The sequence below is a fragment of the Triticum aestivum genome, chromosome 2D (genome assembly GCF_018294505.1).
Source record: "Triticum aestivum cultivar Chinese Spring chromosome 2D, IWGSC CS RefSeq v2.1, whole genome shotgun sequence".
Taxonomy (NCBI): Eukaryota; Viridiplantae; Streptophyta; class Magnoliopsida; order Poales; family Poaceae; genus Triticum; species Triticum aestivum.
In genome coordinates this window covers 556,644,261-556,668,835 of record NC_057799.1, presented here as the reverse complement: position 1 = coordinate 556,668,835, position 24,575 = coordinate 556,644,261, and the positions used below count along the sequence as shown (strand labels likewise).

General features: G+C 47.3%; 1 protein-coding gene across 1 annotated transcript; it reads left to right on the top strand.

Moving 5' to 3' along the window:
• Nucleotides 1–13,468: 13,468 nt before the first annotated feature.
• On the top strand, nucleotides 13,469–23,661 carry LOC123055918 (uncharacterized). The gene is made up of 2 exons (XM_044479728.1): nucleotides 13,469–14,046; nucleotides 23,640–23,661. The coding sequence occupies exons 1-2, from the start codon at nucleotides 13,469–13,471 to the stop codon at nucleotides 23,659–23,661; spliced, it is 600 nt and encodes a 199-aa protein (XP_044335663.1).
• The last annotated feature ends 914 nt before the right edge of the window (nucleotides 23,662–24,575 follow it).

Below are 24,575 nucleotides of genomic sequence, written 5' to 3'. Positions count from 1 at the left end.
CCCGCTGCCACGGGAGGGTAGGACAAAAGATGTCATGCAAGTTCTTTTCCATAAGCACGTTGGACTATATTCGGAATACATGCCTACATTACATTGATGATTGGAGCTAGGTCTGTGTCACCCTATGTTATAACTGGTGCATGAATAATCGCATCCGACATAATTATCCATCACTGATCCAATGCCTACGAGCTTTTCACGTATTGATCCTTGCTTAGTTACTTTTCCGTTGCCACTGTTACAATTACTACAAAACTCTTACTGTTACCTTTGCCACCGTTACCGTTATTTCCCTACTACTTTGCTACTAAATACTTTGCTGCAGATATTAAGTTATCCAGGTGTGGTTGAATTGACAACTCAACTGCTAATACTTGAGAATATTCTTTGGCTCCCCTTGTGTCGAATCAATAAATTTGGGTTGAATACTCTACCCTCGAAAACTGTTGCGATCCCCTATACTTGTGGGTTATCAGTCTACGAGGTTACGTGGACACACTCTCCCCGCTCGTTGCTATGCTTCTCCTAGATAGATCTTGCGTGATCGTAGGAATTTTTTTGAAATACTACGCTCCCCAACAACTAGATATGGTCACGCGCGCGAAGGCGACGAGAGGGGGAGGGGTCGGAGCTAGGCGACGCCCTGGACGCGGCCAAAGCGAACAGAGCGCGTGCACAGGCGTGCCAGCTACGCTATCACCACGCGACATGGCAAAGAGAGGTCATGAGAGGAGGGGAAACTGTGTCCAGCATGATGTCCTTCCAACTTGGAGACTATAGAAAGCAACAACTCGAGAGAAGAGGCTCTGTAGCTAAGGTAGGCATCAATGAAAATTTGCTGCATCAAACTTATTCAGGCCACTGTGCTCAACAGAGAATTGATTGGAGCCAAAGTTGATGTCTGGTGTGTTTAGCTAAGGAAGGACTATAATCCTGTGCAATTAGGCATCGATGAAAATTTGTTGCATCAAACTTATTCAGGCCACTGTGCTCAACAGAGAATTGATTGGAGCCAAAGTTGATGCCTGGTGTGTTTAGCTAAGGAAGGACTATAATCCTGTGCAATTAGAGAAGAAATGGACCAAAAAACAGCCTAGTTGCTTTGGGACAACAGATTAGGTCCAGAATCAAGATTTGGATGATGCACTCACATCGAGTATCAACTTGAGCTGAAATTTGGCAAGGCATGATGATATGGTCATAAGAAGATGCTGTAAAAATTTCATACCAATTGGACATGCCAAAATGGTACTTCCATCACAGCTATCCTCTCTGTCCAGAAACATGGAATAATTTTGGAGAGAAAATGGCTGGTTGAAATGATCCCAAATTTGGTGGAGAGAAGTGATTTGGGCAGGAGCATGATCTGGTAATTTTTCAGAATTAATGAAGCAATATTGCCAGAAGCAAAGATTTGATCCTGTGATCACATAGTTGATTGGATGGAGCTAAAAATTTGAGGAGGGAGATTATATGAGCACATGAAGGAGTGTGCAAAATTTCAACTCATTTGGATACTCCTAGCTAGTACTTCCTTCACAATGGCTTCTGTCTGACAGAAACTTTGAAAAATTGCTGAGGAAGATTCATGTGACGCCCCCGTTTCGATCGTAGACTAATCATACACACAAATGTGTACGATCAAGATCAGGGACTCACGGGAAGATATCACAACACAACTCTAGACACAAATAAAATAATACAAGCTTCATATTACAAGCCAGGGGCCTCGAGGGCTCGAATACAAAAGCTCGATACACAAGAGTCAGCGGAAGCAACAATATCTGAGCCCCACTTGTAAGTGGACCAGAAGGCCACGCGGGTTAACGAGCGCAGGGGTTACGAGAGCTGCGGGCGTGGGCGCCCGTGCACCCGAGCGGGGCAACAGGGAGTGCCGACGGAGGCCGTAGCCCGGCGCGGCGGGGCGAGGCTCGCCGGCCGGCCGCGGCAGGCGGAGGCGAGCGCAGGGGGGCGGCGGCGCGCGGGCGCTGGGGCTGCGGAGGCGGGGTGCGAGCGACGGCGTGCGGCGGCTTGGCCGGAGCAGAGCCGCAGTAGGGGACGGGCAGCGGCGGCCACGCTCGGCCATGGGAGCGTGCGGGGGCGAGGTTGCGGGGCCGCGGCACGGACGAGGCACGCGAGAGCGCAAGCGGCGCAGGGGGCGACAGGCAGTGGTGGCGCGAGGGAGCAGCGGGGAGCCAGCGGTGGTCGCGGACGCGCGCATTAGAAACAGCACGCGGGCGGGGGAGCTCGAGACACGGGGCGGTCCCAGCGAGCAGGGAGGCGCGACTGCGGGGCGGGACGGACGGCGTGCGAGGCCACCGCGGGCGGACGGCGCGAGCGGCAGTCGCTGCGGAGCAGCAGGAGCATAGCCGGCGCGGACGGCGCAGGGCTACGCGGGGGTCGGCCAGGTGAGGCGAGGCTCAGGGGACGCGGGACGCGGCCACGACGCGGTCAGCGCGCGGTCCAGAGAGATTGGCTGCGGCGGTATATGGCGTCTACGGCGGGGGAGAAAGGAAGGGGAAAGAAGGACGGGCTCACCGAGAGCCGTAGGAAGGTGGCAGCGGGCTCGAGGGGGGCCGGGGTGGCCGGAGACGATGACGAGGGCGTCATCGTCCGAGGAGGGAGACGGCTCAGGGAGGCTTGACGAGGTCGTTGGGGAGGAGTTCGGGGACGACGAGGCGACGGGGAGACGAGGACGAACGGCGGATGACGTCGAGGACGAGCGCGGTGGCCTTGGCATCACGTGGCACGACAACGTCGACGAGGAAGAGTAGATGGGGGCGCGAGGGAGGAAGGGGAACGGGGAAGCTAAGGTTTGGGGCGCCCCGGGTGTATTAGTAGGGCACAGGGGGTGGATGGCCGCCACGCCCGCCCATCGCCGGCAGATGGGCGCCATGATCCCCCCTGCCTCCCTGTAGCAGAGGAGGGGGACGATGGGGAGGAGCTGGGCCGGCCTGGTGGCTTTGTGGCCCAACTGGTCCACGAGGCCCACTAGGGGGGGGTTGTTTTCTTTTCTTTGCTTCTTCTCTTTTTCTTATTTCTCTTTTTACAGTTTTAGTTTTCTTTTATTTTTGTATAGAAATTAGCTTTATAAAACATAATAACATCTAAATTGGTTTTACTAATTATACCACTGCCACATTTAGTTTGAGGTTCAAATAAAATAGTTTAGTATTTTTATAATTTAAAAAGCATTTAATAATTCTTTTTAGCCGTTGTTATATTCACAAAAGGGCATTTAATTATTTTACAAAAGTGTTGGGTCACCACCATAATTAGTTATGGTATATTTGCCACACTTTGAACATTTTATTTTGCTTGTTTGATAAATTTGAATTTTGGACTTTTATTTTAGATTTGAATTTGGATTGTGACTTGGATCAACCGAGGATTAGCAACAGTAATGTGATGACAAGGCTCCATTAACATGGGATTACTGTGGCTTAATTATTCGGGCGTCACAATTCTCCCCCACTACAAGAAATCTCGTCCCGAGATTTTAGGAGGTAGAAGGAAACAAAACGGGGTATTCATCTCGAAGACGATCCTCACGTTCCCAAGTGGCTTCATCTTTAGAAGGTTTTGACCACTGAACTATTAGAAATTTGATAGTCCTCAAACGGGTGCGACGTTCAGCTTGAACGAGAACGCGGATCAGATGCTCTCTATAAGCGAGATCATCTGGCAGGGGTTGAGCTTTATAAGCCATGGGATTGTTGCAATAAGACTTGCGACTCAAGGCATCGGCCATGACATTAGCCTTGACAGGGGTATAAGAAATACCGTAGTCATAGTCTATAATTGTTTTCTATACATCATTGCTGACGGAGATCTAGATCTAGCTGAGTAAGAGATACTTCAGACTTTAATGATCGGTGAAGATCTCGCAACAATTACTGAGAAGGTAATGTCACCACAACTTCAATCCAAATTTAACTGCAACAAGTTCAAGGTTATGGACCAGGTAGTCCTTCTGGAAAGACATCTGGGAATTCACAAATGACTGGAGCGTTTTCGGTTCTCACAAGAGGAGAAGCGTTTCATGCATTCAAGGAATAAATCTGTGCTTCGGCATTTCAAACAAGATGAGCATGGTAGCTTACTATCTCATTGAAGGATGTAGTAGATGGACGGTCTTAGTGGCACAAATGATAGAAGCAGTATGTGTTTATAAGCATTCCATTTGCAGAATGAGGTCGATATTGGACGACTTCAAAACAATGGGGGAAACATGGAATTCCAATCCTTTAATTTCAATGAGGACGTTGTGACTAACCAAGATGGTTCGACATTGGCTCGCGGAATGCATCTTGGAATTCCGGCCAAGTGATGGCGGTTCCAACAGGTAAGGAACGCATGTGGCTGTACCACCATTGAGCAGCGGGACCTTCCGGTAATATGCCACGAAGGTGACATAGTTGTCAGGGGCTACAATAGCAGACTCCAACTCAAAAGTGATGTCACGGAGCCAGTCATCAACATCAAGGGGCTGAGTTGAGCTGCGATAGATGACAGGGTTGAGACGTGCAAAGTTTTACAGAGTCACTGGGGCTGGTTGCCGATTCATATTGGGGCGTGGAAACTGAGTCGTGACTTCTTCCATTAACTGGTGATTCAACATCAAACTGTTGTATCATACCGGCCATGTATTCAGGAGGTGGTGGCTTGTCGCCACCACGGCCATGATCAGCGGGTCTAACTATCCTGCTTAGATGCAACAGGGTGTAGTTTAGCAAGGGGTGGAGCAAGTGTATGGAGTCATTCATGATGTAACTTGAACATGAGCAAAGGCACGGTATGTACAAAACAGTAGTCATTAAAGACATACATATACATATACATATACGAGCCATTTGCACGTTGTTACTATGAGTTCGGACAAGAGAATCATCCTAGACATACTAGGCGGCGCACATGCACGCGATGGGGGAATACAACAACGGGACATAGCAAAGGCTACATCAATGTCAGGGAAAACCTCTGGAGCGAGGAATTTGCAAGTGGCGATGCAGGGTGCCCTCGATAAGAGATCCTGCGGTCAGTGAACATTGAGAAGCCGATCTTGGCCCACAATTCAAGAAAGGGTAACACAAACCTACGGATGGATGTGATCACGAGACCCTAATGTTAGAGTTAGCAAAATCATTTAACCCGAATAGAAGAGAGGTCAGAGTCCCAGAGTATAGACGAGAAGTAAAAGATCCTAATACCACCCAATGGCGACGTGGGCCCGTAAGCCACACAGCCATGTTAGTAAAACAGTTTTTTAATGACTAGCCTCAACTTCGGCCAAGGAGTTGGAAAGGGGGATCCTACAGGCAGTCGGCTCTAATACAAACTTGTGACGCCCTCGTTCCGATCGTACACTAATCATACACACAAATGTGTACGATCAAGATCAGGGACTCACGGGAAGATATCACAACAGAACTCTAGACACAAATAAAATAATACAAGCTTCATATTACAAGCCAGGGGCCTCGAGGGCTCGAATACAAAAGCTCGATACACAAGAGTCAGCGGAAGCAACAATATCTGAGTACAGACATAAGTTAAACAACTTTTTCCTTAAGAAGGCTAGCACAAACATCAACGATCGAAGAGGCAAGGCCTCCTGCCTGGGACCTCCTAACTACCCCTGGTCTTCGGCGGCCTCCATGTAGTAGTATCCGTCGGCGGTGGCATCTGGCTCCAGGGATCCACCATCTGGTTGCAACAACCGGAAAGAAGAAAGAAGGGGGAAAAGGGGGAGAAAAGCAACCGTGAGTACTCATCCAAAGTACTCGCAAGCATCAGATCTATACTAAGTATGCATTGGTATCAAAGAAGGGTATGTATCTGTGGACTGAACTGCAGAATGCCAGAATAGAGGGGAAGGCCTAGCCTATCGAAGACTAGCATCTTCAAGCAGTTCCGAGCATCTTGCAGCATGTAGAAGAGTAAAGAATAGAAGTTTATAATTAACAAGCATGTTGTAACATCAACGCCCAGAGATCCTTCCTCGACTCCCTACGAGAAAGCAATCTCAGAGCCACATATCCATCACATATCAAGTATCCATTTCTAGTTGTATAAGATCAGGATACAAGTCTGAACGTCCATTACCGTGGACACGGTATTTGAATATATGTCTTCCCTGCAGGGGTGCACCACGTTTTCCAACACGCTCGATCACTCTGGCCGGACACACCTTTCTAGGGTCAATGCCCGGCCTCGGAAGATCAACACGTCGTAGCCCTACCTAGGCTCAGCAGAGAGATCCCCGCCAGTCTACATCCTAAGCACTCCAGGGTCTGGGCCCATCGCCCGTTGCACTCCGGATCGTTGTGCGCAGGGCGATACAGGCCACCTCCACTGGGGCGCCGACCAGGCCGTGCCGCAATGCTGAACTGGACATCTGACAAAGCTTCGACTGATACCACGACGTCGAGGCCCATAACTATTCTCGCATGGTGGTTAGTGCGTAAAGGCCAGAGGCCAATTCAGAACAAATACCCAAACCTGTTAGTGCATTAACAATTAAATAGTGACGGCTGTCGGGACAAGTCCGGAGCTACCACCCCCTCCTAGATGATACCGCTAAACAGCCAGCCGCCACCGTAACTCCTCGGGTGCTCTCCGGGCCCACCCGACTTTCACCAATGTCTCAAGTAAAGTCAAGGTAACCGTGTGTCAAACATCAAAGGGAAAACCCAAGGAATCACCCTCGAAGGATTCAACTTGATGTAATCATCAAGGTGAACGTAAGAGGGACCACCCTCGAGGTTCACACTTGAGGTGTTGCACGACAGAGCCGTATCGGGAATGGTGAAATAGGAACCACCCCCGTTGACCACGACCGAATAGCTACACTACAGAATTATCATCAGGAGTGCGTTATGAGGGGTCACCCTCGGCACTCGATAGTAGCTCTACAGAGTCGAGCAACTAAAGGGGCGTGATGTGATGTGAGGTGTCAGGCTCTGGTCGTCGATCACGTTGATCGAGGCGTCGATGATGAAGCAGGGGCAACAAGGACAAGTGGGGGTCACTGATGGATCTCTAACCAACCTATACTAAGCAGTTTAGGACAAGCAGGTAGGTAACAATAGCAGGTACAAAAGCAGGCTATGCATCAGAATAGGAGCAATCAATTACAGTAGCTAAATCTAATGCAAGCATAAGAGAATGGAATGGGCGATATCGGGGTGATCAAAGGGGGGGCTTGCCTGGAAGCTCCGATGAAAGGGGAGAAAGGTCGTCGTCGACATAGTCGATCACAGGGGCATCAGCAGCGGTCTCGGGGTGTACCGGAGAGAAGAGGGGGAAGAAACAGTAAATACAGAGCAAACAGATACACGACAAGCAATAAGCAGTACTAGGGGTGTTCTAACGCAGTACTACGCGATATAGGTGAAGGGGGAATTCAACCGGGAATGTTTTCCCGGTTCCGGACCTGTGTCACACAGATGACCGGAGGGGGAATGTTCCATGTTCAGATAGTTAGAGGCATCTGACAGGTTAACGGACCGCGCATTCGGATTCGCCTCGTCGTTCTGAGCAACTTTCATGTATAAAACTTTTTCATCCGAGCTACGGATTATTTTATATTAATTTCTAAAGTTTTAACAATATTCTGAAATTAATATTAATTCTAAAACAAAGTTATTGCACCAGCATGACGTCATCATGAGGTCAACGGTCAGCACTGACTGCTGACTAGTCAAACAGGGCAGTGGGGCATGTCTGTCATAGACACGTTGTAACTAAACATGTTTAATTCGACTAAAATGCAATTAGGTTAATTGAACATAATTAATTAGGGTTAATTAATAGAATTAATTAATTAACTAAAATTATTATTTTTATACATATTTTCTTTTCTTTTTATAACAGGGGCGGGCCCCACTTGTAAGTGGCCCAGGAGGCCACGCAGGTTAACGGGCGCAGGGGTTACGGAGCTGCGGGCGTGGGCGCCCGTGCACCCGAACGGGGCAACAGGGAGTGCCGGCGGAGGCCGTAGCCCGGCGCGGCGGGGCGAGGCTCGCCGGCCGGCCGCGGCAGGCGGAGGCGAGCGCAGGGGGGCGGCGGCGCGCGGGCGCTGGGGCTGCGGAGGCAGGGTGCGAGCGACGGCGTGCGGCGGCTTGGCCGGAGCAGAGCCGCAGTAGGGGACGGACAGCGACGGCCACGCGCGGCCATGGGAGCGTGCGGGGGCGAGGGTGCGGGGCCGCGGCACGGACGAGGCGCGCGAGAGCGCAAGCGGCGCAGGAGGCGACAGGCAGTGGTGGCGCGAGGCAGTAGCGGGGAGGCAGCGGTGGCCGCGGACTCGCACAGGAGAAACAGCACGCAGGCGGGGGATCTCGAGAAGCGGGGCGGTTCCAGCGAGCAGGGGAGGCGCGGCTGCGGGGCGGGATGGATGGCATGCGAGGCCACCGCGGGCGGGCGGCGCGAGCGGCAGTCGCTGCGGAGCAGCAGGAGCATAGCCGGCGCGGACGGCGCAGGGCTACGCGGGGGTCGGCCAGGTGAGGCGGGGCTCAAGGGACGCGGGACGCGGCCACGACGTGGTGAGCGCGCGGTCCCGAGAGATCGGCCGCGGCAGTATATGGCGTCTATGGCGGGGGAGAAAGGAAGGGGAAAGAAGGACGGGCTCACCGAGAGCCGTAGGGAGGTGGCAGCGGGCTCGAGGGGGGTCGGGGTGGCCGGAGACGATGACGAGGGCGTCGGCGTCCGAGGAGGGAGACGGCTCGGGGAGGCTTGACGAGGTCGTTGGGGAGGAGTTCGGGGACGACGAGGCGACGGGGATACGAGGACGAACGGTGGACGACGTCGGGGACGAGCGCGGTGGCCTTGGCGTCACGGGCACGACGACGTCGACGAGGAAGAGTAGATGGGGGCGCGAGGGAGGAAGGGGAACGGGGAAGCTAGGGTTTGGGGGCGCCCCAGGTGTATTAGTAGGGCACCAAAGGGGCTGGATGGCCGCCACGCCCGGCCATCGCCGGCGGATGGGCGCCACGATCCCCCTGCCTCCCTGTAGCAGAGGAAGGGGGCGGTGGGGAGGAGTTGGGCCGGCATGGTGGCTTTGTGGCCCAACTGGTCCACGAGGCCCACTAGGGGGGGTTGTTTTGTTTTCTTTGCTTCTTCTCTTTTTCTTATTTCTTTTTTTACAGTTTTAGTTTTCTTTTATTTTTGAATAGAAATTAGCTTTATAAAATATAGTAACAACATCTAAATTGGTTTTACTAATTATACCACTGCCACATTTAGTTTGAGGTTGAAATAAAATAGTTTAGTATTTTTATAATTTAAAAAGCATTTAATAATTATTTTTAGCCGCTGTTATATTCACAAAAGGGCATTTAATTATTTTACAAAAGTGTTGGGTCACCATCATAATTAGTTATGGTATATTTGCCACACTTTGAACATTTTATTTTGCTTGTTTGATAAATTTGAATTTTGGACTTGTATTTTAGATTTGAATTTGGATCGTGACTTGGATCAACCGAGGATTAGCAATAGTAATGTGATGACATGGCACCATTAACATGGGATTACTGTGGCTTAATTATCCGGGCGTCACAATTCACTACGCAAATGAAGCTGAATTTTGGTATGGGCCAATGATTTGGACGTAAAAGCATGCCCAAAAAGTTTGGGAGCAATCAAGAACTGATAGGTGGCACTTCCTTCACAGAAAGTCACACTGGACAGAAATGAAGAAATAATATTGGGGAATTATTTTTGGGTTAGGACAGGAAAGTTTGGGCATATTTGAGCAACATATGACCCAAAGAAATTATGAGAATTATTGGGAATTTTGCGGAAGACAGAAATATAGGTTGCTTCACAACCTAGGGCAAATAGGGTTATTCCTTTAATAGAAAAAGGAATATTCCTGAGAAAAAGAATTTTAGGGTTGAGCTAGAATGGAAATGACATGATCTTGGGAAATTTTTGAGAATGATGAGCCACTTGAAAGAAGAAATGAGGATGATCTCCTAGGTGGCAAGGCCACAGAACCACACCAAAAATAAAATCAGAGCAAAAACAAATAAATCAAAAAGAATAAGAAAAGGGCAAAAAAAACCAGGGTGTTACACTGCACACAAAGAACAAATATTTGCAACCCAACGCGTAAGAGGGGTTGTCAGTCCCTCCATGGTAAAAAATAGATTGGTTTGTATGAGATTGGATAAATAGATCGCACAAGAACACAAAATAAAAGATGTAAATAAAAAGTGCACCAAGGTAGTTTTGTGTTTCTGGAATAATAGATCTGAAAACAAGTATGATGAAAAGTAGATCTGAAAGCAATATGATAAAAGATAGACCCGGGGGCCGTAGATTTCACTAGTGGATTCTCTCGAGAAAATAGCCTACGGTGGGTAAACAAATTACTGTTGGGCAATCGATAGAAGAACAAATAATTATGACGATATCCAAGGCAATGATCATGTATATAGGCATTACGTCCAAGAGTAGTAGACCGAAACAATTCTGCATCTACTACTATTACTCTACACATCGACCGCTACCCAGCATGCATCTAGTGTATTAAGTTCATGGAGAAATGGAGTAATGCAATAAGAATGATGACATGATGTAGACAAGATCTATTCATGTAGATATAGACCCCATCTTTTCACCCTTAATAGCAACAATACATGCGTGCCTCGCAACCCCTTCTGTCACTGGGTGAGGACACCGCAAGATTGAACCCATCACAAAGCACCTCTTCCCATTGCAAGAAAATTCAATCTAATTGGCCAAGCTAAACCAAAGAATCGGAGAAGAAATACGAGGCTATAACAATCATGCATCTAAGAGATCAAAGAAGACTCAAATAATATTCATGGGTATAAATCTGATCATAAACTCGAACTTCATCGGATCCCAATAAACACACCGCAAAAAGTCATTACATCAAATAGATCTCCAAGATACCATTGTATTGAGAATCAAAAAGAGAGAAGAAGCCATCTAGCTACTGCCTATGGACCCGTAGGTCTATGATTAACTACTCACGCATCATCGGAGGAGCACCAATGAGGATGATGAACCCCTCCGTGCCGGAATTGTGTTTCGTAAACTTCCCTAGGGCTTCTGAAATATTTGAGTATTTATAAAGCTGAGAGGCGGTGGAGGAGGAGACCCCCATGGGCCCCACATCCCATCAGGGCGCGCCAGGGGCCTCTGGGGGGCAATGCGTCTTTGATTACAGCAACAATAACATCACGCCCTGGTGTCTTATGGCCCCCACGGGCCTTCCCTGGTGCACTTCCTTGGCTCTTAAGTTGTCTTCTGCTCCAAAAAATCTCTAAAACATTATGTTGCGTTTGGACTCCATTTGGTAAGGATATTCTGCGAAGTAAAAAACAAGCAAAAAACACCAACTGGCACTGGGCATTATGTTAATAGGTTAGTCCCAAAAATGATATAAAGTTGCTATAAAATGATTGTAAAACATCCAAGAATGATAATATAACAGCATGGAACAATCAAAATTATAAATACATTTAAGACGTATCATGCACCTCCTCCTCCCCGCACGCGTTCATGGGCCGGCCCATGTGCGAGGCATGACGCCGCCTGCTTTTTTTTTTTACTTTTTGCCTTTTCTTTTTCTTTTGTAAAATTAATTCTGGTTTTCTAAAAATTCCAAATTTCTGAAAGCGAGTTAAAAAAATCAAATCATAAAATGTTCGTGATTTTAAAACACTGTTTGCATATTATAAAATAATCACGATTTCAAAAAAGTTTCTGCGAAAAACAAAATGTTCATAATTTTTTTAAAAATGATCGTGTATTCAAAACATATTTGGTAATTAAAAAAAGCCCACGAAATTTTAAAAAAGTGCACAAAAATTCAAACAGATCCATAAAAAACGAACAAAACGAACCGTTGCTTACATGGTTTATTTAGGAGATCTATAGAAGTTGTTTATGATTTTTCACTCCAGTAAAAGAAAAAGGTTTTCCTGTTCTGTACAACGTCGAGCCCCCAAAAAATTGACACAACTTCCTATGTGTTAGTTTTTAAGCTATATAAAAATGAATAAATGTCTAATTTGCCTCCCTACAGAATTATGTTTGTTCTGGTACCACAATTTTACTAGTCATGAAAAACACCGCGACGCTAGGGCAAGGTAGGACACATCATTCATCAGTCTAGCTCAATGCAGGGTCCATCAATGCAGTCTGCTCAGCCAAAAAGATTCGTTGTGGCGCCTTAGGAAATCCAGTCGTGATGAGACCATCGCATTTCCAGTTTTTTAAATGACTTCTTAAAAATCCTTTATCTCATCATGACATGATTCAAACATAGCTTATGAAATGACATTTTAAAAGTCCTTATCTCATCTTGGCATGTATTTCAAATTTTTTTATCACTACCACATCTGCATAATCTCATTGTTTTTCTTTCGTTGCAATCGTATGGGTGTATTTGCGAGTGAAACACAAAGGAATCGGTCCCCAAGCTAGCGGCTGTGGTGTCACTATAGTGTGAACGCCACCAACCAACTTTTCTCAAACTCAGCGACGAGCAATCACTCGCTCTCGCGCGTAATTATCGATAGGTGCGTGCGTGCGTGCATCTAGGCCGCCCCGGCTGTCCGGCCGGCACGGAAAGCGCTGCGACTGCGACGCAAACGAAATCGTCGACACGATACGCGCTGCACACACACAGAGCACGGGTCCCCGTACGTAAACGTGCGGCATTAAAGTGGGCGCAGCTAGCCGGTGCATATATGCCGCGCTCCCGCAACTGTTAGAGCTATTCCAATGGGGCGACCCATTTCGTTCGCTGGCGTTCGTTTGGATCGGTGCGGACATAAAAGTCGGCCCAACGCGTCGATCCAAACGGACGCGCGTCCGCTTGGCGTCCGTCTGCCTACCCATTCCCGCCCCATTTTTAAGCCGGATTTGCGTCGGCGCAGACACGAGACGGACGCGTGCGTGCCTTCTTCTCCCTCGGGTTCGCTTGTTGGTGGCAGCCTCCACCATTTCCCTCCATTTCTCCCCAAAACCCTCCCGTCCGCGCGCGCTCCCGCCCCACCCCCGCCATGGACGACGACCTCAACCTCGACGCCGCCGCCGACCTCGCCTCCCTCGCCTCGTCTGGCATGACGACTGCCCCTCCGGCAAAGGCAAGCCTCGCGCCCCCCACAAGACCGCCGCCGCGCCCAAGCCGAAGAAGGCGCTGACGCCCGAATAGCGGGCAAGGGAGTCGGCCAAGAGAAAGGGCCGAAGGCACGCCGCGGACGCGAGGGATGAAGCCATCGCGGCGGCCGCCGTCGCCGTCGCCGCGCAGTAGGAGGTCACCAACGCCCGCGTTGCGGCGGTAACGAGGGAGGCGCTCTACATGCTAGGGTTAAACCCTAGCCAGCACGGCCTCGTCAACGCCGTCGTGGCCGCGGACACCACCGGCTCATCTGTGTTCCCTCGGATGGTGCTGCCCAACTCGCCCCGCGCGTCGGCTTGCACCCCGATGCCTGGTTTTCACGTCTACCCGCAGGCCTCCCGCCTCTCCGGGGAGTGCTCGCTCGAGGTGAGCGTGGTGGCGCCTTCCACGCCCGCGCCCGCACCCATTAACCTCAACGCCACACCGGTGGCCGGTGGCTCGTCATCCGGAGGCGTGAGAAAACGCGCGCGGCAGATGCCAGCCGACGTGCTGCCGGGCGCACGCAACCTGTTCTACGGAATGCCGGCTGCCGGCGACGAGGACTATATGCAGAACCTGATCTTCGAGGGTGGTGCGCCAGCTGCTGGCTATGATCCCGACGAGACACAAAGCCAGGACGGCCAAGGGGCGTTCACGCTATCTGCTGGCTACGATCCCGATCAGGCGGCCTTCATGCGTGATCAGGTCGGCATGGACCTGGATGGCTTCCCACTTGACCACGAGTTTTCGGAGGACTATGGCCAAGAGGAAGAGGACGAGTGCGACATCGAAGGGGAGCCTTTGTTCGAGGACGAGCCCGCCAACCAAGCCGCCGGGCCGAAGCTGAAGCAGAAGAGCAAGTGGACCAAGGCATACACGGCAGCCAAGGACAAACTTCTTTGCGAGTGTTGGAGAGACATTGGGCAAGACCCCAAGACGGGCGCCGAACAAAAGCATTCAACTTTTTGGATTCATGTCCATCGTGAGTTTCATGAGCTCAAGAAGTTTCCGCCTTACCAAATAGTGAGCACGCGCGGGTGGGTGTCCATTTCGAAGCGATGGAGGGTGATCCAACAAGAGTGCAACAAGTTCTGTGCCACTCTTGAGAGCGTCAAGGCCCGCCCCGTGAGCGGCATCGGCATGCAAGACATGGTATGCTAGCAAGCCGCACTCTTTTGTGTCTTCAAGTTTATGCTTGCGTGTTCATTTGCATACCATTTGCCAATGTGCTTGCATGAAATACATTTGTAGGCATTCAAGGTCCAACACAATGGCAAGTGCTTCAACCTCTCCCATTACTTTAGGGTCATCAAAGACGAGGAGAAGTTTAAGGCGCAATATGCCGCCCTGAAGTCGCGTGGGGGGAAGCAAGCCGTGGAGAAGATTGGGGACGGCGAGAAGGCACGGCCGCGGGGAAGACCAACTCAAAGAAGGAGGACAAGCGGGATGCGGCATCCAACGCATTGATCGCAAGCCTGGAGGGCATGATGAATAAGAAGGACTCAAGGGAGGAGGAGCGTCGGCGTTACGAAGAAGAGCAAATGAACCCCTTCATGGAGATCCAAAGGAGGAGGCTTGAGATGGACGCGGAGAAGCAAGCCAACATGCTTGAGATGGAGGCGGAGAAGCAAGGCAATATGCTAGAGATCGAGGCCGCCAACGCCAAGACCAAGGCAAAAGAACTGGCTCTCGCGAGCATGATGACCGGGATGGAGATCATGAAGGTGGATTTCAACACCGTGTCGCCAAGGAAGATGCCGTGATTTGAGAAGATGCAGGCCGACATGCTCAAGTTCAACGACGAGTGATCTCGTGGCGGCGAGCGCCATCCTTTTTTTTGTATGCCGGCAGGTGCGCTGGCATGACCACGGGGCCGCGATGGCGTGGTCGAACTCAAGTCCCACCTTTTTTTGTGTGCTAGCATGTGTGCCGGCCGTTGGCGAGTGCGCCAGCATGAACTGTGTGGTGATATTTTTTGAAGCCGGCATTGTATGCCCGGCGCTGGCATGGTGCCGGCATGAGACATGGCCGCTGGCATGATTTATGACCGCATGCCTTTTTTACAAAATTGAGTGTGGACATGAAAGGGTTGGCGCGGTGGGCGCACTGCCGACCTAAATCTAAAACAGGGCGGGCGGCCGACCTAAACGGACAAAAAGCGAACAAATGCGCCGTCCCTTTGGATCGGCCCGTTGGAGTTGCTCTTAGAGCTAGCTAAATGTACACATCTAAAGTACCACAGAGAGTAGATGTCGGCAAACAAATTTCTGTTTAATTACCATGACCTGTCCTATATAGGGTCCAGTTGGAGCTCTTTTTTTTACAGTATATATAGGGTCCAGTTAGAGCTTCTTTTGACAGTATACTGCCCAGTTCGAGCTACCCAAAGTACCTATGCACATACTTCTTGCGACGTTCGATCAGGTCATCAAGGGCGCTTCAGTCTCGGTTGCATGGTAGCTAAGCAAAGCCACGATGAGAGTTGTGGACAGTAGCTAGCTAGCTAGACCTGGGAGGTCCCGGTCCTTGTACATGTTGCACGCTCCTCCTTGCACTAGAATATGGTTTGGCGTCACATGGCAGGATGCTTCTCATTCCCCTCATGGCCCATGCCTCTGCGTACGACTGCGCGCATGTGTGCATGGCAGTGCCAACTGATCGAGCTAGCTGTGACGACTGATGAGGGGCGACGAGGGTCGGACAGAGAAACGAACGAGGCGAGAGTGAGATACTCTACCGATCGAGGGCGACGCGATGGCGCCGGGAGTTTTTTAAGCTCGACCGGCCCAGGCCCGAACGTGGGAGTTGGGCAAGGGAGTTAATGGCAGTGAGCTGGACAAAATCCAAAATCATTCTGCATCACTCGGAGGTTGGTGTATTGCATCGCCATCGCCGCTCCTTCAATTCGGTAACGAACTTTGAAAGGGCCATCCGTTACATGGAAATATACTAGTACTAGTAGAATATGGGATTGGGGCCTCCCTGAATTGCTGCATGCGTCCACTGGCCCGGCCACCCGGTTCTTGTGCATCTTTCAAACAGTTAAAAAGAAAATGAAAGCACTTAGAAGCATTATTTTTCTCCCGCAAAAAAAGAAGAAGAAGCATTCTTTTTCAATATGGAGTACTATAATGTACCTGAGAAGATAAAGACAAAGGGTATCTGAGTGTACAATGGATGAACCGGGTCAAGCGGTAAGGCAAAAGTGAGTGGCAAAATCAGATAGATTAAGCTAGCTAGGACCATGACCAGTTCTCTCGCAAGAGGACAAGATCAGCTAGGGCTGCACCTTTGCCACAGTTCGAAGCTGCAGGACCACGGCCGATTAAGTTACTCTATCTCAATAGTGCTAGTGCCCCCAGAAGATCTACTAGCTAGAGGATTAGTCCGTCGAGCTTGCGAGATCACAAAGTTACTACATGACGATGCTAAGCATCGGGAATCTAAAAAGACAAGAGTGGAATGCATGAGCAGCATTCCCCTCCGCAAGAAACAGTTGAAAAAGCAAGAACTCTTGTCATTACTTAGCTGCCACTACACTAATTTAACTATTCCATATTTATTTGGATCTCTCCTACTACTTGTACGCGTGTCTCTATCCTTCGCCATATTGATTGTTCCCCTGTTTGGCTGCAGTTTAAGGAAGCTCGAAGGATAAGGCCATAAGGGCATACATTATTTCATGCCAAATGCAAAATGTAGGTAACCATATGTTGATGCACATATACACATTATCATAATCTTCCGCAGACGTTCTTCAATAATAACCAAACATATACTATATAGTACTACTTAATCATCCATATGTAGCTGTTTTGAATCTTCAGCTGATCATATCCAGACTAGAAAATGGGCACTCTTGATCAGATGCTGAGATTCTCCAGCCATTAATCAGAACAGATCACATTAATCACAGCATGACACACACTGGGCAAATGTATTCCATCTAGAGTTCTAGACTGTACTCCATCCGATTTGTTTAACTAAGCTACCTGCTTTAAACAATGAGGAGGTGGTCAGTATTTCTAATGCAAGGACAGGCTGCCCTCAATTCCAATCCAGCGACAGTTCCCCGTAACTAACTCCAAAACAATTCTTTCTGGTGCTTTGCGAGATCAGATAAATTACTCTATTTAAGATGGACAACTGGTCGCATTCTGGACAGTACTCTACAGCAAGTGTCAAGAAGTCAATCCAGATCGAGAAGCAATACAACATGTAGTAATTAGTGAGACCATTAGCAGTATAATAGCACTTCAATTTGGAATCTTTTTGGGGACCTAGAGAGAGAGATGGTTGTAGAGGGGGATTAAAAGAAAGCACTAAACTGACAGGACGTGTACGCTGTCAGCAGAAAAGAAACATTAGGGCACAACCCTCCAAAAATACCGAATGCTTGAATGTGTGTGTGCTGCGAGACTCTTGGCCTTGACTCGATTCCGGTGCCTTTGCTAAGTCAAACTGATCAAAACATATCCTCATAATTCTTTTGACAATTAATTTACCAAGGGCGATGCCTAGACAGATTCCGTGAGGCAGAGGTAAAAAGAGAAAGACGTGGGTTGAATTGATGGTTGACTAGTAAACTCATGCATACGTACGTTGGATTCTATTTTTTCTTCCTTACACTTGTTAAAATATTGTTGTTACATATGGACATGCTAAACAATTTTTTGAAAGTTACCATTACATTTTTAATCAACCCTTCATTTTAACTCATATATATTTATATTCTTATTCAATAATTAACTTTTGTAGCAAATATATATTTATGTCCTCCTAATTAACTGACTCATACATGCAGTATTGCATCTTAAGAGGACCAAATGCCTACATTTATGCAATATTACCCAAGAAATCTAATGGACGAGGAAGGGGAGTTGGAGTGTGACAGGATCTCAATTTCTTTTATTTTATGAAAAATCATCGCTCTCAATTTAGATGACGACCTTGGAGTCTAATTAAGACACATGCACGCAATATTGCATTTCATGACAGGGAACAATGGCTACATCTATGCTTTATATACCCAAAAAATCATATGAATGAGGAAGGAGCAGAGTGTGTGAGCGTGACTATATCTTTTACTTTTTAACAGAAGTGCGACCGGCCGGAAGTCATCATATACGTTTAGCATGTAGCAATATGCTAGTTTAACCGAGTCCTCAAAAATATAATTAGGTTTCTAGGTGTAGCAACTGTTTTCAGATGCACACGACTGTGCTTACGAATGAGAGCACAGACTCCATCAGCACAAGTTTAGGTTAATTTAATACCGGCAGAGTGCAGGAAGAGATAACATCGAACCATGTCTTAATCTGCATCCAAAATGCCTCCAAATGCGGTCTCCCGATTTTCTGCACCACGAAAACCACGGCGCGCGCAATATTGCAGACCCTTTGTCATGGAAAAATTTGGCTACAAGGTTATGCGCGTGCAAACGATCCCATGTACTGGATGTCATTCAGATTCAAAGAAGCTTCCCTCAGAAAGCTACTTGTGTTTAACTAAGAACCACTTGATGCTGATTGATCCTAATAATATTATTATAGAACCATAACGAAACTAAATTAGCAACGAGTTCACTGTGATTTGACCCAATTCCGGATGACCACAATCTATCTGTGTGTGCCTAAACGGTTCTCAGTGGGATATGCATGCATGTGAATTTATTTGCAGAGGCTTGGTTGGCATTGTAAGCAACGGAATTGTCTACGTGATTTTTTAGTTATATACCTAACTGGTTTTGGTTTTGTCGTTCATGTTTTTTTTAAAACAAGATTTGTGGTTCATGTTGCTAACGACGTCATTGGTTATCGATGTCACTGAATAATACTGCAAGTATAGTAGTATCGTATGCTCATGTGGTGCATCTTAATTATTATTGTGTCGTGGTCTGTGATGAGGCGTTTACAGGTAGTTTACACCTCATTAGTTAATTTAGTTTTATTGAATAACTAGTCTATCTGACATCAAGAACCAGCAGGCCGGATACTATTCTTTCTCCGGTCAGCATATTGCTGTACATGTCCGCGAATACCACGAGCACGTTCATATGTATGAAATCAATCGATAACAAAACGGCCGGATGATGAAAAGGAATAAATAAGATGATAACGTACTATACTTTCTCAAGAGAAAACTATGCTCCTATCACTTTCGTATCTGCCAGCATCTAATTAATAATCCAACCTTTTAGGTATTTTATCAATCTACTAGATTTACATATGTATACCAATGATGCTCCGTGATTTGGTACATCAAAGTTCTTCAAATAAGAACCAGCTGTTGAGTTTGCAAACAATATACCCTCTGGAGCAAATAAACATCTCTTCTTCACCCTAAATAAATTGAATCCTGATAAGCGCCACACGTGTGGCACGAACACATGGCAGCTCCGAACATTTTTTATGGCAAATTTAGAGACACAAGCATGGCATACTTTAGTTGTCAAGCATGGCAACTTCCTTTTCGGATGGCAAGTTTGTTTTTTTTAGTTTTTTTTTCAAATGACAACTTTAGTTGTAAAAAATGTCATGGCCAGAATACTTCGTGCTACACGTGTGACACTTATCATTTGGGAATAATTTAGCATGCCAGATGGCTCGTGGATTACCATACTATTGTTGCCGGGATATATTACTCCACTTTAAAGTTTGTAGGAGTCTCTTTGATTCGCAGGATTCTAAAAATATGGGAATAGGAAAACTATAGGATTGGAATGTCATGCTCATCTCAATCCTACAAGATTTTGAGGCCTTTGTAGGAATTTTATAGGATATGATTTTTGAAGGAAAAATTCATATGAAGCCCTTTAGTTTGTAGGAGTGGATTCCTATTTCTATGTAGGATAGGAACCAATCCCTCACATTTCAAAGAAAAAAAATTTAGCACAGACTCAACGAAAAAAATCACATCCTATGCATCAAATGTCATCTCTTTCCCTATTGGAATTGAGATGCATATCATCTCACTTTCTATGATTTTCTTATTCTTATGATATTTCTATCCTATGAACCAAAGGAGGCCTAAGTTGTTTGATAGCATCATAGGAAAAACAGAGGATTCTTTCAAAGTGGTTTGAGTGGATGCTAGAAATCTTATGGAAAGTGGTAAAAAATTCCTTCGAAAAAGTTCCTATAGGATTCAATCCTATGAATCAAACAACCAACCTAGAAAAAATTTCTATTGATTCTAATCCTCCAAAATTCCTATGAAAATCCTTTGAATCAAAGGAGCCCCTATAGAATGGTCTGCAATTTTGGGAGTCAGATCGTATGTACTCCTTTTGGTTTTATTTACTCTCGTATTAGCTTTGTCTCAAGTCTCTTGTGGCCTTATGGCCATGGAGGCCTGATGGAACCCGACCCTTGCCAGTGAGAGGGCTCTTGGTTGTTTTTAGGCGTGCCATTGAGTTTGGTTCAGTTTGCGTTCTGCTCAGGAAGGCAAGGCGGTTGCGGCTTCCTTAAGATGGAATAAAGTTCTCCCTACCTAGTTCCCATCCCGCAGTGCGTCTAGTATCGTCGGATGGCGTGTGGATGTGTGTCTCCGGTGGATCTTGCGGTATTCGGTCGGTGTTTGCCTTCGGTGGACCTGCTTGGATCCAGTTTTCGTTCGTCTATGTATGTGTGTCTACAGGTTGGATCATTTTGATCTACGTTTCTCTTCATCGGAGATGGTTGCGGTTCTGGTGCGTTGGTCTTGTGGGGCCTTAGCACGACGACTTTCCAACTGTGAGATACCATAAGTTCTGCTGGCTCCGGTGAGGGCTAGGCGATGGTGGCAGCATGCCTTCGGCTCGCTCCAGTGCTTATAGTCATCGCCAGGTGGTCTACGGACATGGATGTAACTTTTGTTGCTTATGGTGTTCTCTGTACTGCCATGATAATTGATGAATAGATCAAAAAGTTTTTCCCACAAAAAAAATCTTTATCTCAAGTCAAACTTTGTAAACTCTGATCAAGTTTATACAAAAATTAATTAACATCCACAATACAAAATAAGTACCCAACATTAAATATAGTTTCTCATCATTTTTGTTGAAAGTTTATATTATTTTCTATAAATTTAGTTAAACTTTATAAAGTTTGACTTAGGTCAAAGCTAATATGCAGAGTAAACAAAGACGGAGGGAATAATGAAAGTGGTATTTGACATTGCAGTGGGTTCTTTCAACAAGTTTTATCCCTAACATTCCCGTCGACGACGAGGCGCCTACGATGACTTCATAAATCTCAAGATGATATGCCGGCTCAGTCTCTCGAAAATGCTCATAGGGGTAGGATGTGCGTGTGTGCGTTCATAGGGATGAGTGTATGCATGTATGTATGAGTGCTTGCGTCTGTACTGTGTAAATAAAAACAAGTTTTATCCTACTTTTTGTTTGGCCAACATTTTCTTCTTCAATTTTTACGGCTATATTTACAAAATAAGTCCGGTACACCATAATTAAATTAGCCCCGCAAAAAGAAAAACATAACCGAACTCACATACTACCCCAAACTGAGCCTAATAGCATGGTTAATAATATAGCCAGCAGCTAGCTATATAAGATTACCATGTCATTAAGAGCTAGCAATATTATTCAGTCATACAATAGGGTTGGAAGGTTGGCTCTAAGGCTTGTGATTTTTTTCACTCTCTCTCTTTTCTCTCATTTACTCATTTAACCTTTTTTTGAGTAAATTTTACTCATTTTACCTATGAGCATCTTAAAAGGCTGGTTATTGCATTAGAACCTACTCCCTCCTTTTTGCCTGTCTCTCTTCTCCACATATACAAAAATACCATGTAAGTGGGCTTATAGCCCATTATTGTATTTGTTCTATGCGACCTCAACCCAGTCAAAATGTAGGGTTCTTTTACTCGAAAGTGAAGTAACTAGTAATGAGTTGGTTTGATATGGTCTAGTCTTCAGCAAGGCTAAAGGTACCTTCCGTAAAAAAAAGGTACCTGCCGTACTACAACACACCTACCATTAAGCGCCCATTACATGCATGTACAGAAGAAGACAGCGCACGCCCATTTTCAGATCAAAAGTACGTGTATATGGCGTGCGTGGGTGTGCGGGCGGTAAACGACCGAAAGTAAATGGAACTATGCATCACTGTACCTACGACCACATATGTGGTAGTATTTGTCATGTACTACCGTTCAATCAATATGTAACTGGCCGCACGCAACCATCACAAGCTACCCGATATCCAGTGAAACCAACTCTCTCGTGCTCCCATTTTTTAAAAATTCAATTTTAAATGTTTCAGAAAATTCTGCAGAAAATATGGATGTTCACAAGGAATATATCTACATCCGCTAAAAATATCATCTCCAAATTCGAAATGCACATTGAGAAACAAAAAAGACAAACTCAGATGTGAATAGTGTCTTTTTCTTTTCTCTTTTAGTAACACTATTCATACTAGATTTTCTCTTTTTTATTTCTCAATGTGTATTTTGAATTTGGATCTTTTTAGAGGTTGTAGACACATACCATATGGACATTAAAAAAAATCAGAATTTTTTGAAACATTTAAATTTATTTTTTATAGTTAGTATCATGAGAGCATTTAAGGGATGGTGTCACCTGAAACTTTAGGCATCTTGCATGCATGTACCGGTGAATCCAGATAACTGACAGTTTTCCATTACTCCTATAAAAGATGTTGAAGTACCCGCCTTCTGGGAGCCTCTGCGGGCGAGGAAGGCCTTTGCGCCATCCGTTGTGCGATGCCGTGGCGCAGGCACATCCCGGGGAATCTTGCCTCGAGGGTCCATGACGGGTGGACCGCGGGTGCGGCCGGGGCCACCGTCATATGTTTTTTCAGTCCTGCCCACGTGTGTTGTCTCCCTCGCTGCCTCACACGCGATGGGTGAGCTAGGTCCGTCTTTTAGCGTCTTCGGCCCTTGCCGGGCTGGTTTAGTCACGAAAGGCGGGGCACAGTGCCGGCTGCAGGCTGGCGCTTGCGTGGTGGTTCGATCGCGACGCCCACCCAACATCGTGCGTCTTTCTTGCGACGGTCCATGACGTGCGGGCCACTGGCTCAGCAGGCCCACCTCTTTGCGGTGGCTTCGCGTCATGCTCGCGTGCGCCCTCTCATGCGCTGCGCCGTGGGTGAGTGGGCGAGCCGGGCCGACCTATTAGTGTCGCTCACCCCCTGGCCGACCGAGTCGCTCACGTGACCCGTGCATGCGCAAGGGCCCAACTCGGGGTCTGAACATTGCATGCTCGGCCTTGCATGCCGGGTGCGCCAGTTCGACCAGGTGTCCTTCTGTTCAAGTCGAGCACGTGCGTGCGCTTGGCTCGGCATACTCTCGCCGTTTAGCGGCCCCGGGCCACCGAGGCCGTCTTGTGCTAGCCAGGGTGTGTCGAGTCGTGTTTATCATCGGTGTTTTAGTGTTTTCCTTAAGGCGGTTGCATTGTAATTTTTCATGGGGCGTTACGGTCTGTGCTTAAGATAGTTGCTTTTCTCTATAAGTTCGTTGTTTATGCAACATGTAGGATGCCGCGCACACTGGCTTGATCTAGTTGGTGGCGAGCACGGCCTTAAGGTGGACATTCTTCGGCGTGATGGTGGCCAGCTGTAGCGCCGTCGGTGCGGTGAAGAGGTCAACCCCTTGGAGGCTGGTAAGGGCGCCGGACAGCGCGTTGCCTACATGAGTGGGCTGGAGGCATGCCGCAAGGTCGCCCTCGAGGTGGACATTCTTCAGCGCGATAGCATGCAGCCACTGGCACATCGGTGCGTGGAAGAGGTCTTCAGCATGGAGGTCGGTGAGGCCGGCAGGCAGCATGATGCCTGGGCGCGTGGGCTGGAAATGTACGACAAGATCGGCCATCCACTTCATAGTGGCAGCGGATCTATCGAGGAAGGTGATGATACGTCTCCGACGTATCTACAATTTTTTATTGTTTCATGCTATTATCAATCTTATGTACTTTATATGCCATTTTATATCATTTTTGGGAAGTAACCTAGTGCGTAGTGCCAGTTGTTGTTTTCTGCATGTTCCCTACTCATTGAATTATGTAAGCATGGCATGTCTCCGTCTTCCTTACAATATACAAATCATGAGCACCCCGATGGCAAATCAAACAATTGATCGTACCTTTTCTCGTTTCATCTTTTTTCAACTCCACTCAATATATGAGGGTGAGACATGCACTTAGGCCGATGGGTGGAATAGAATATGTTGGTAGAGGTTTATAAGGGAAGACAAAAGTGAAGAAAGTCTCGCATCAACTCGGCGGATCATTAGGCAATGGAGAGGCCTTACAATCGATATCAATGCAAGGTGTAGGAATTACCATGCAATAGATGCAGTAGAGCTATAGTTGTATGAAAGCTCGCTACTGAAACTAAGTGGGTGTGCAAACAACTTGCTTCCTCATGAACACCTTGGGCATTTGGGGAAGTCCATCATCGTAATATACAAGCGA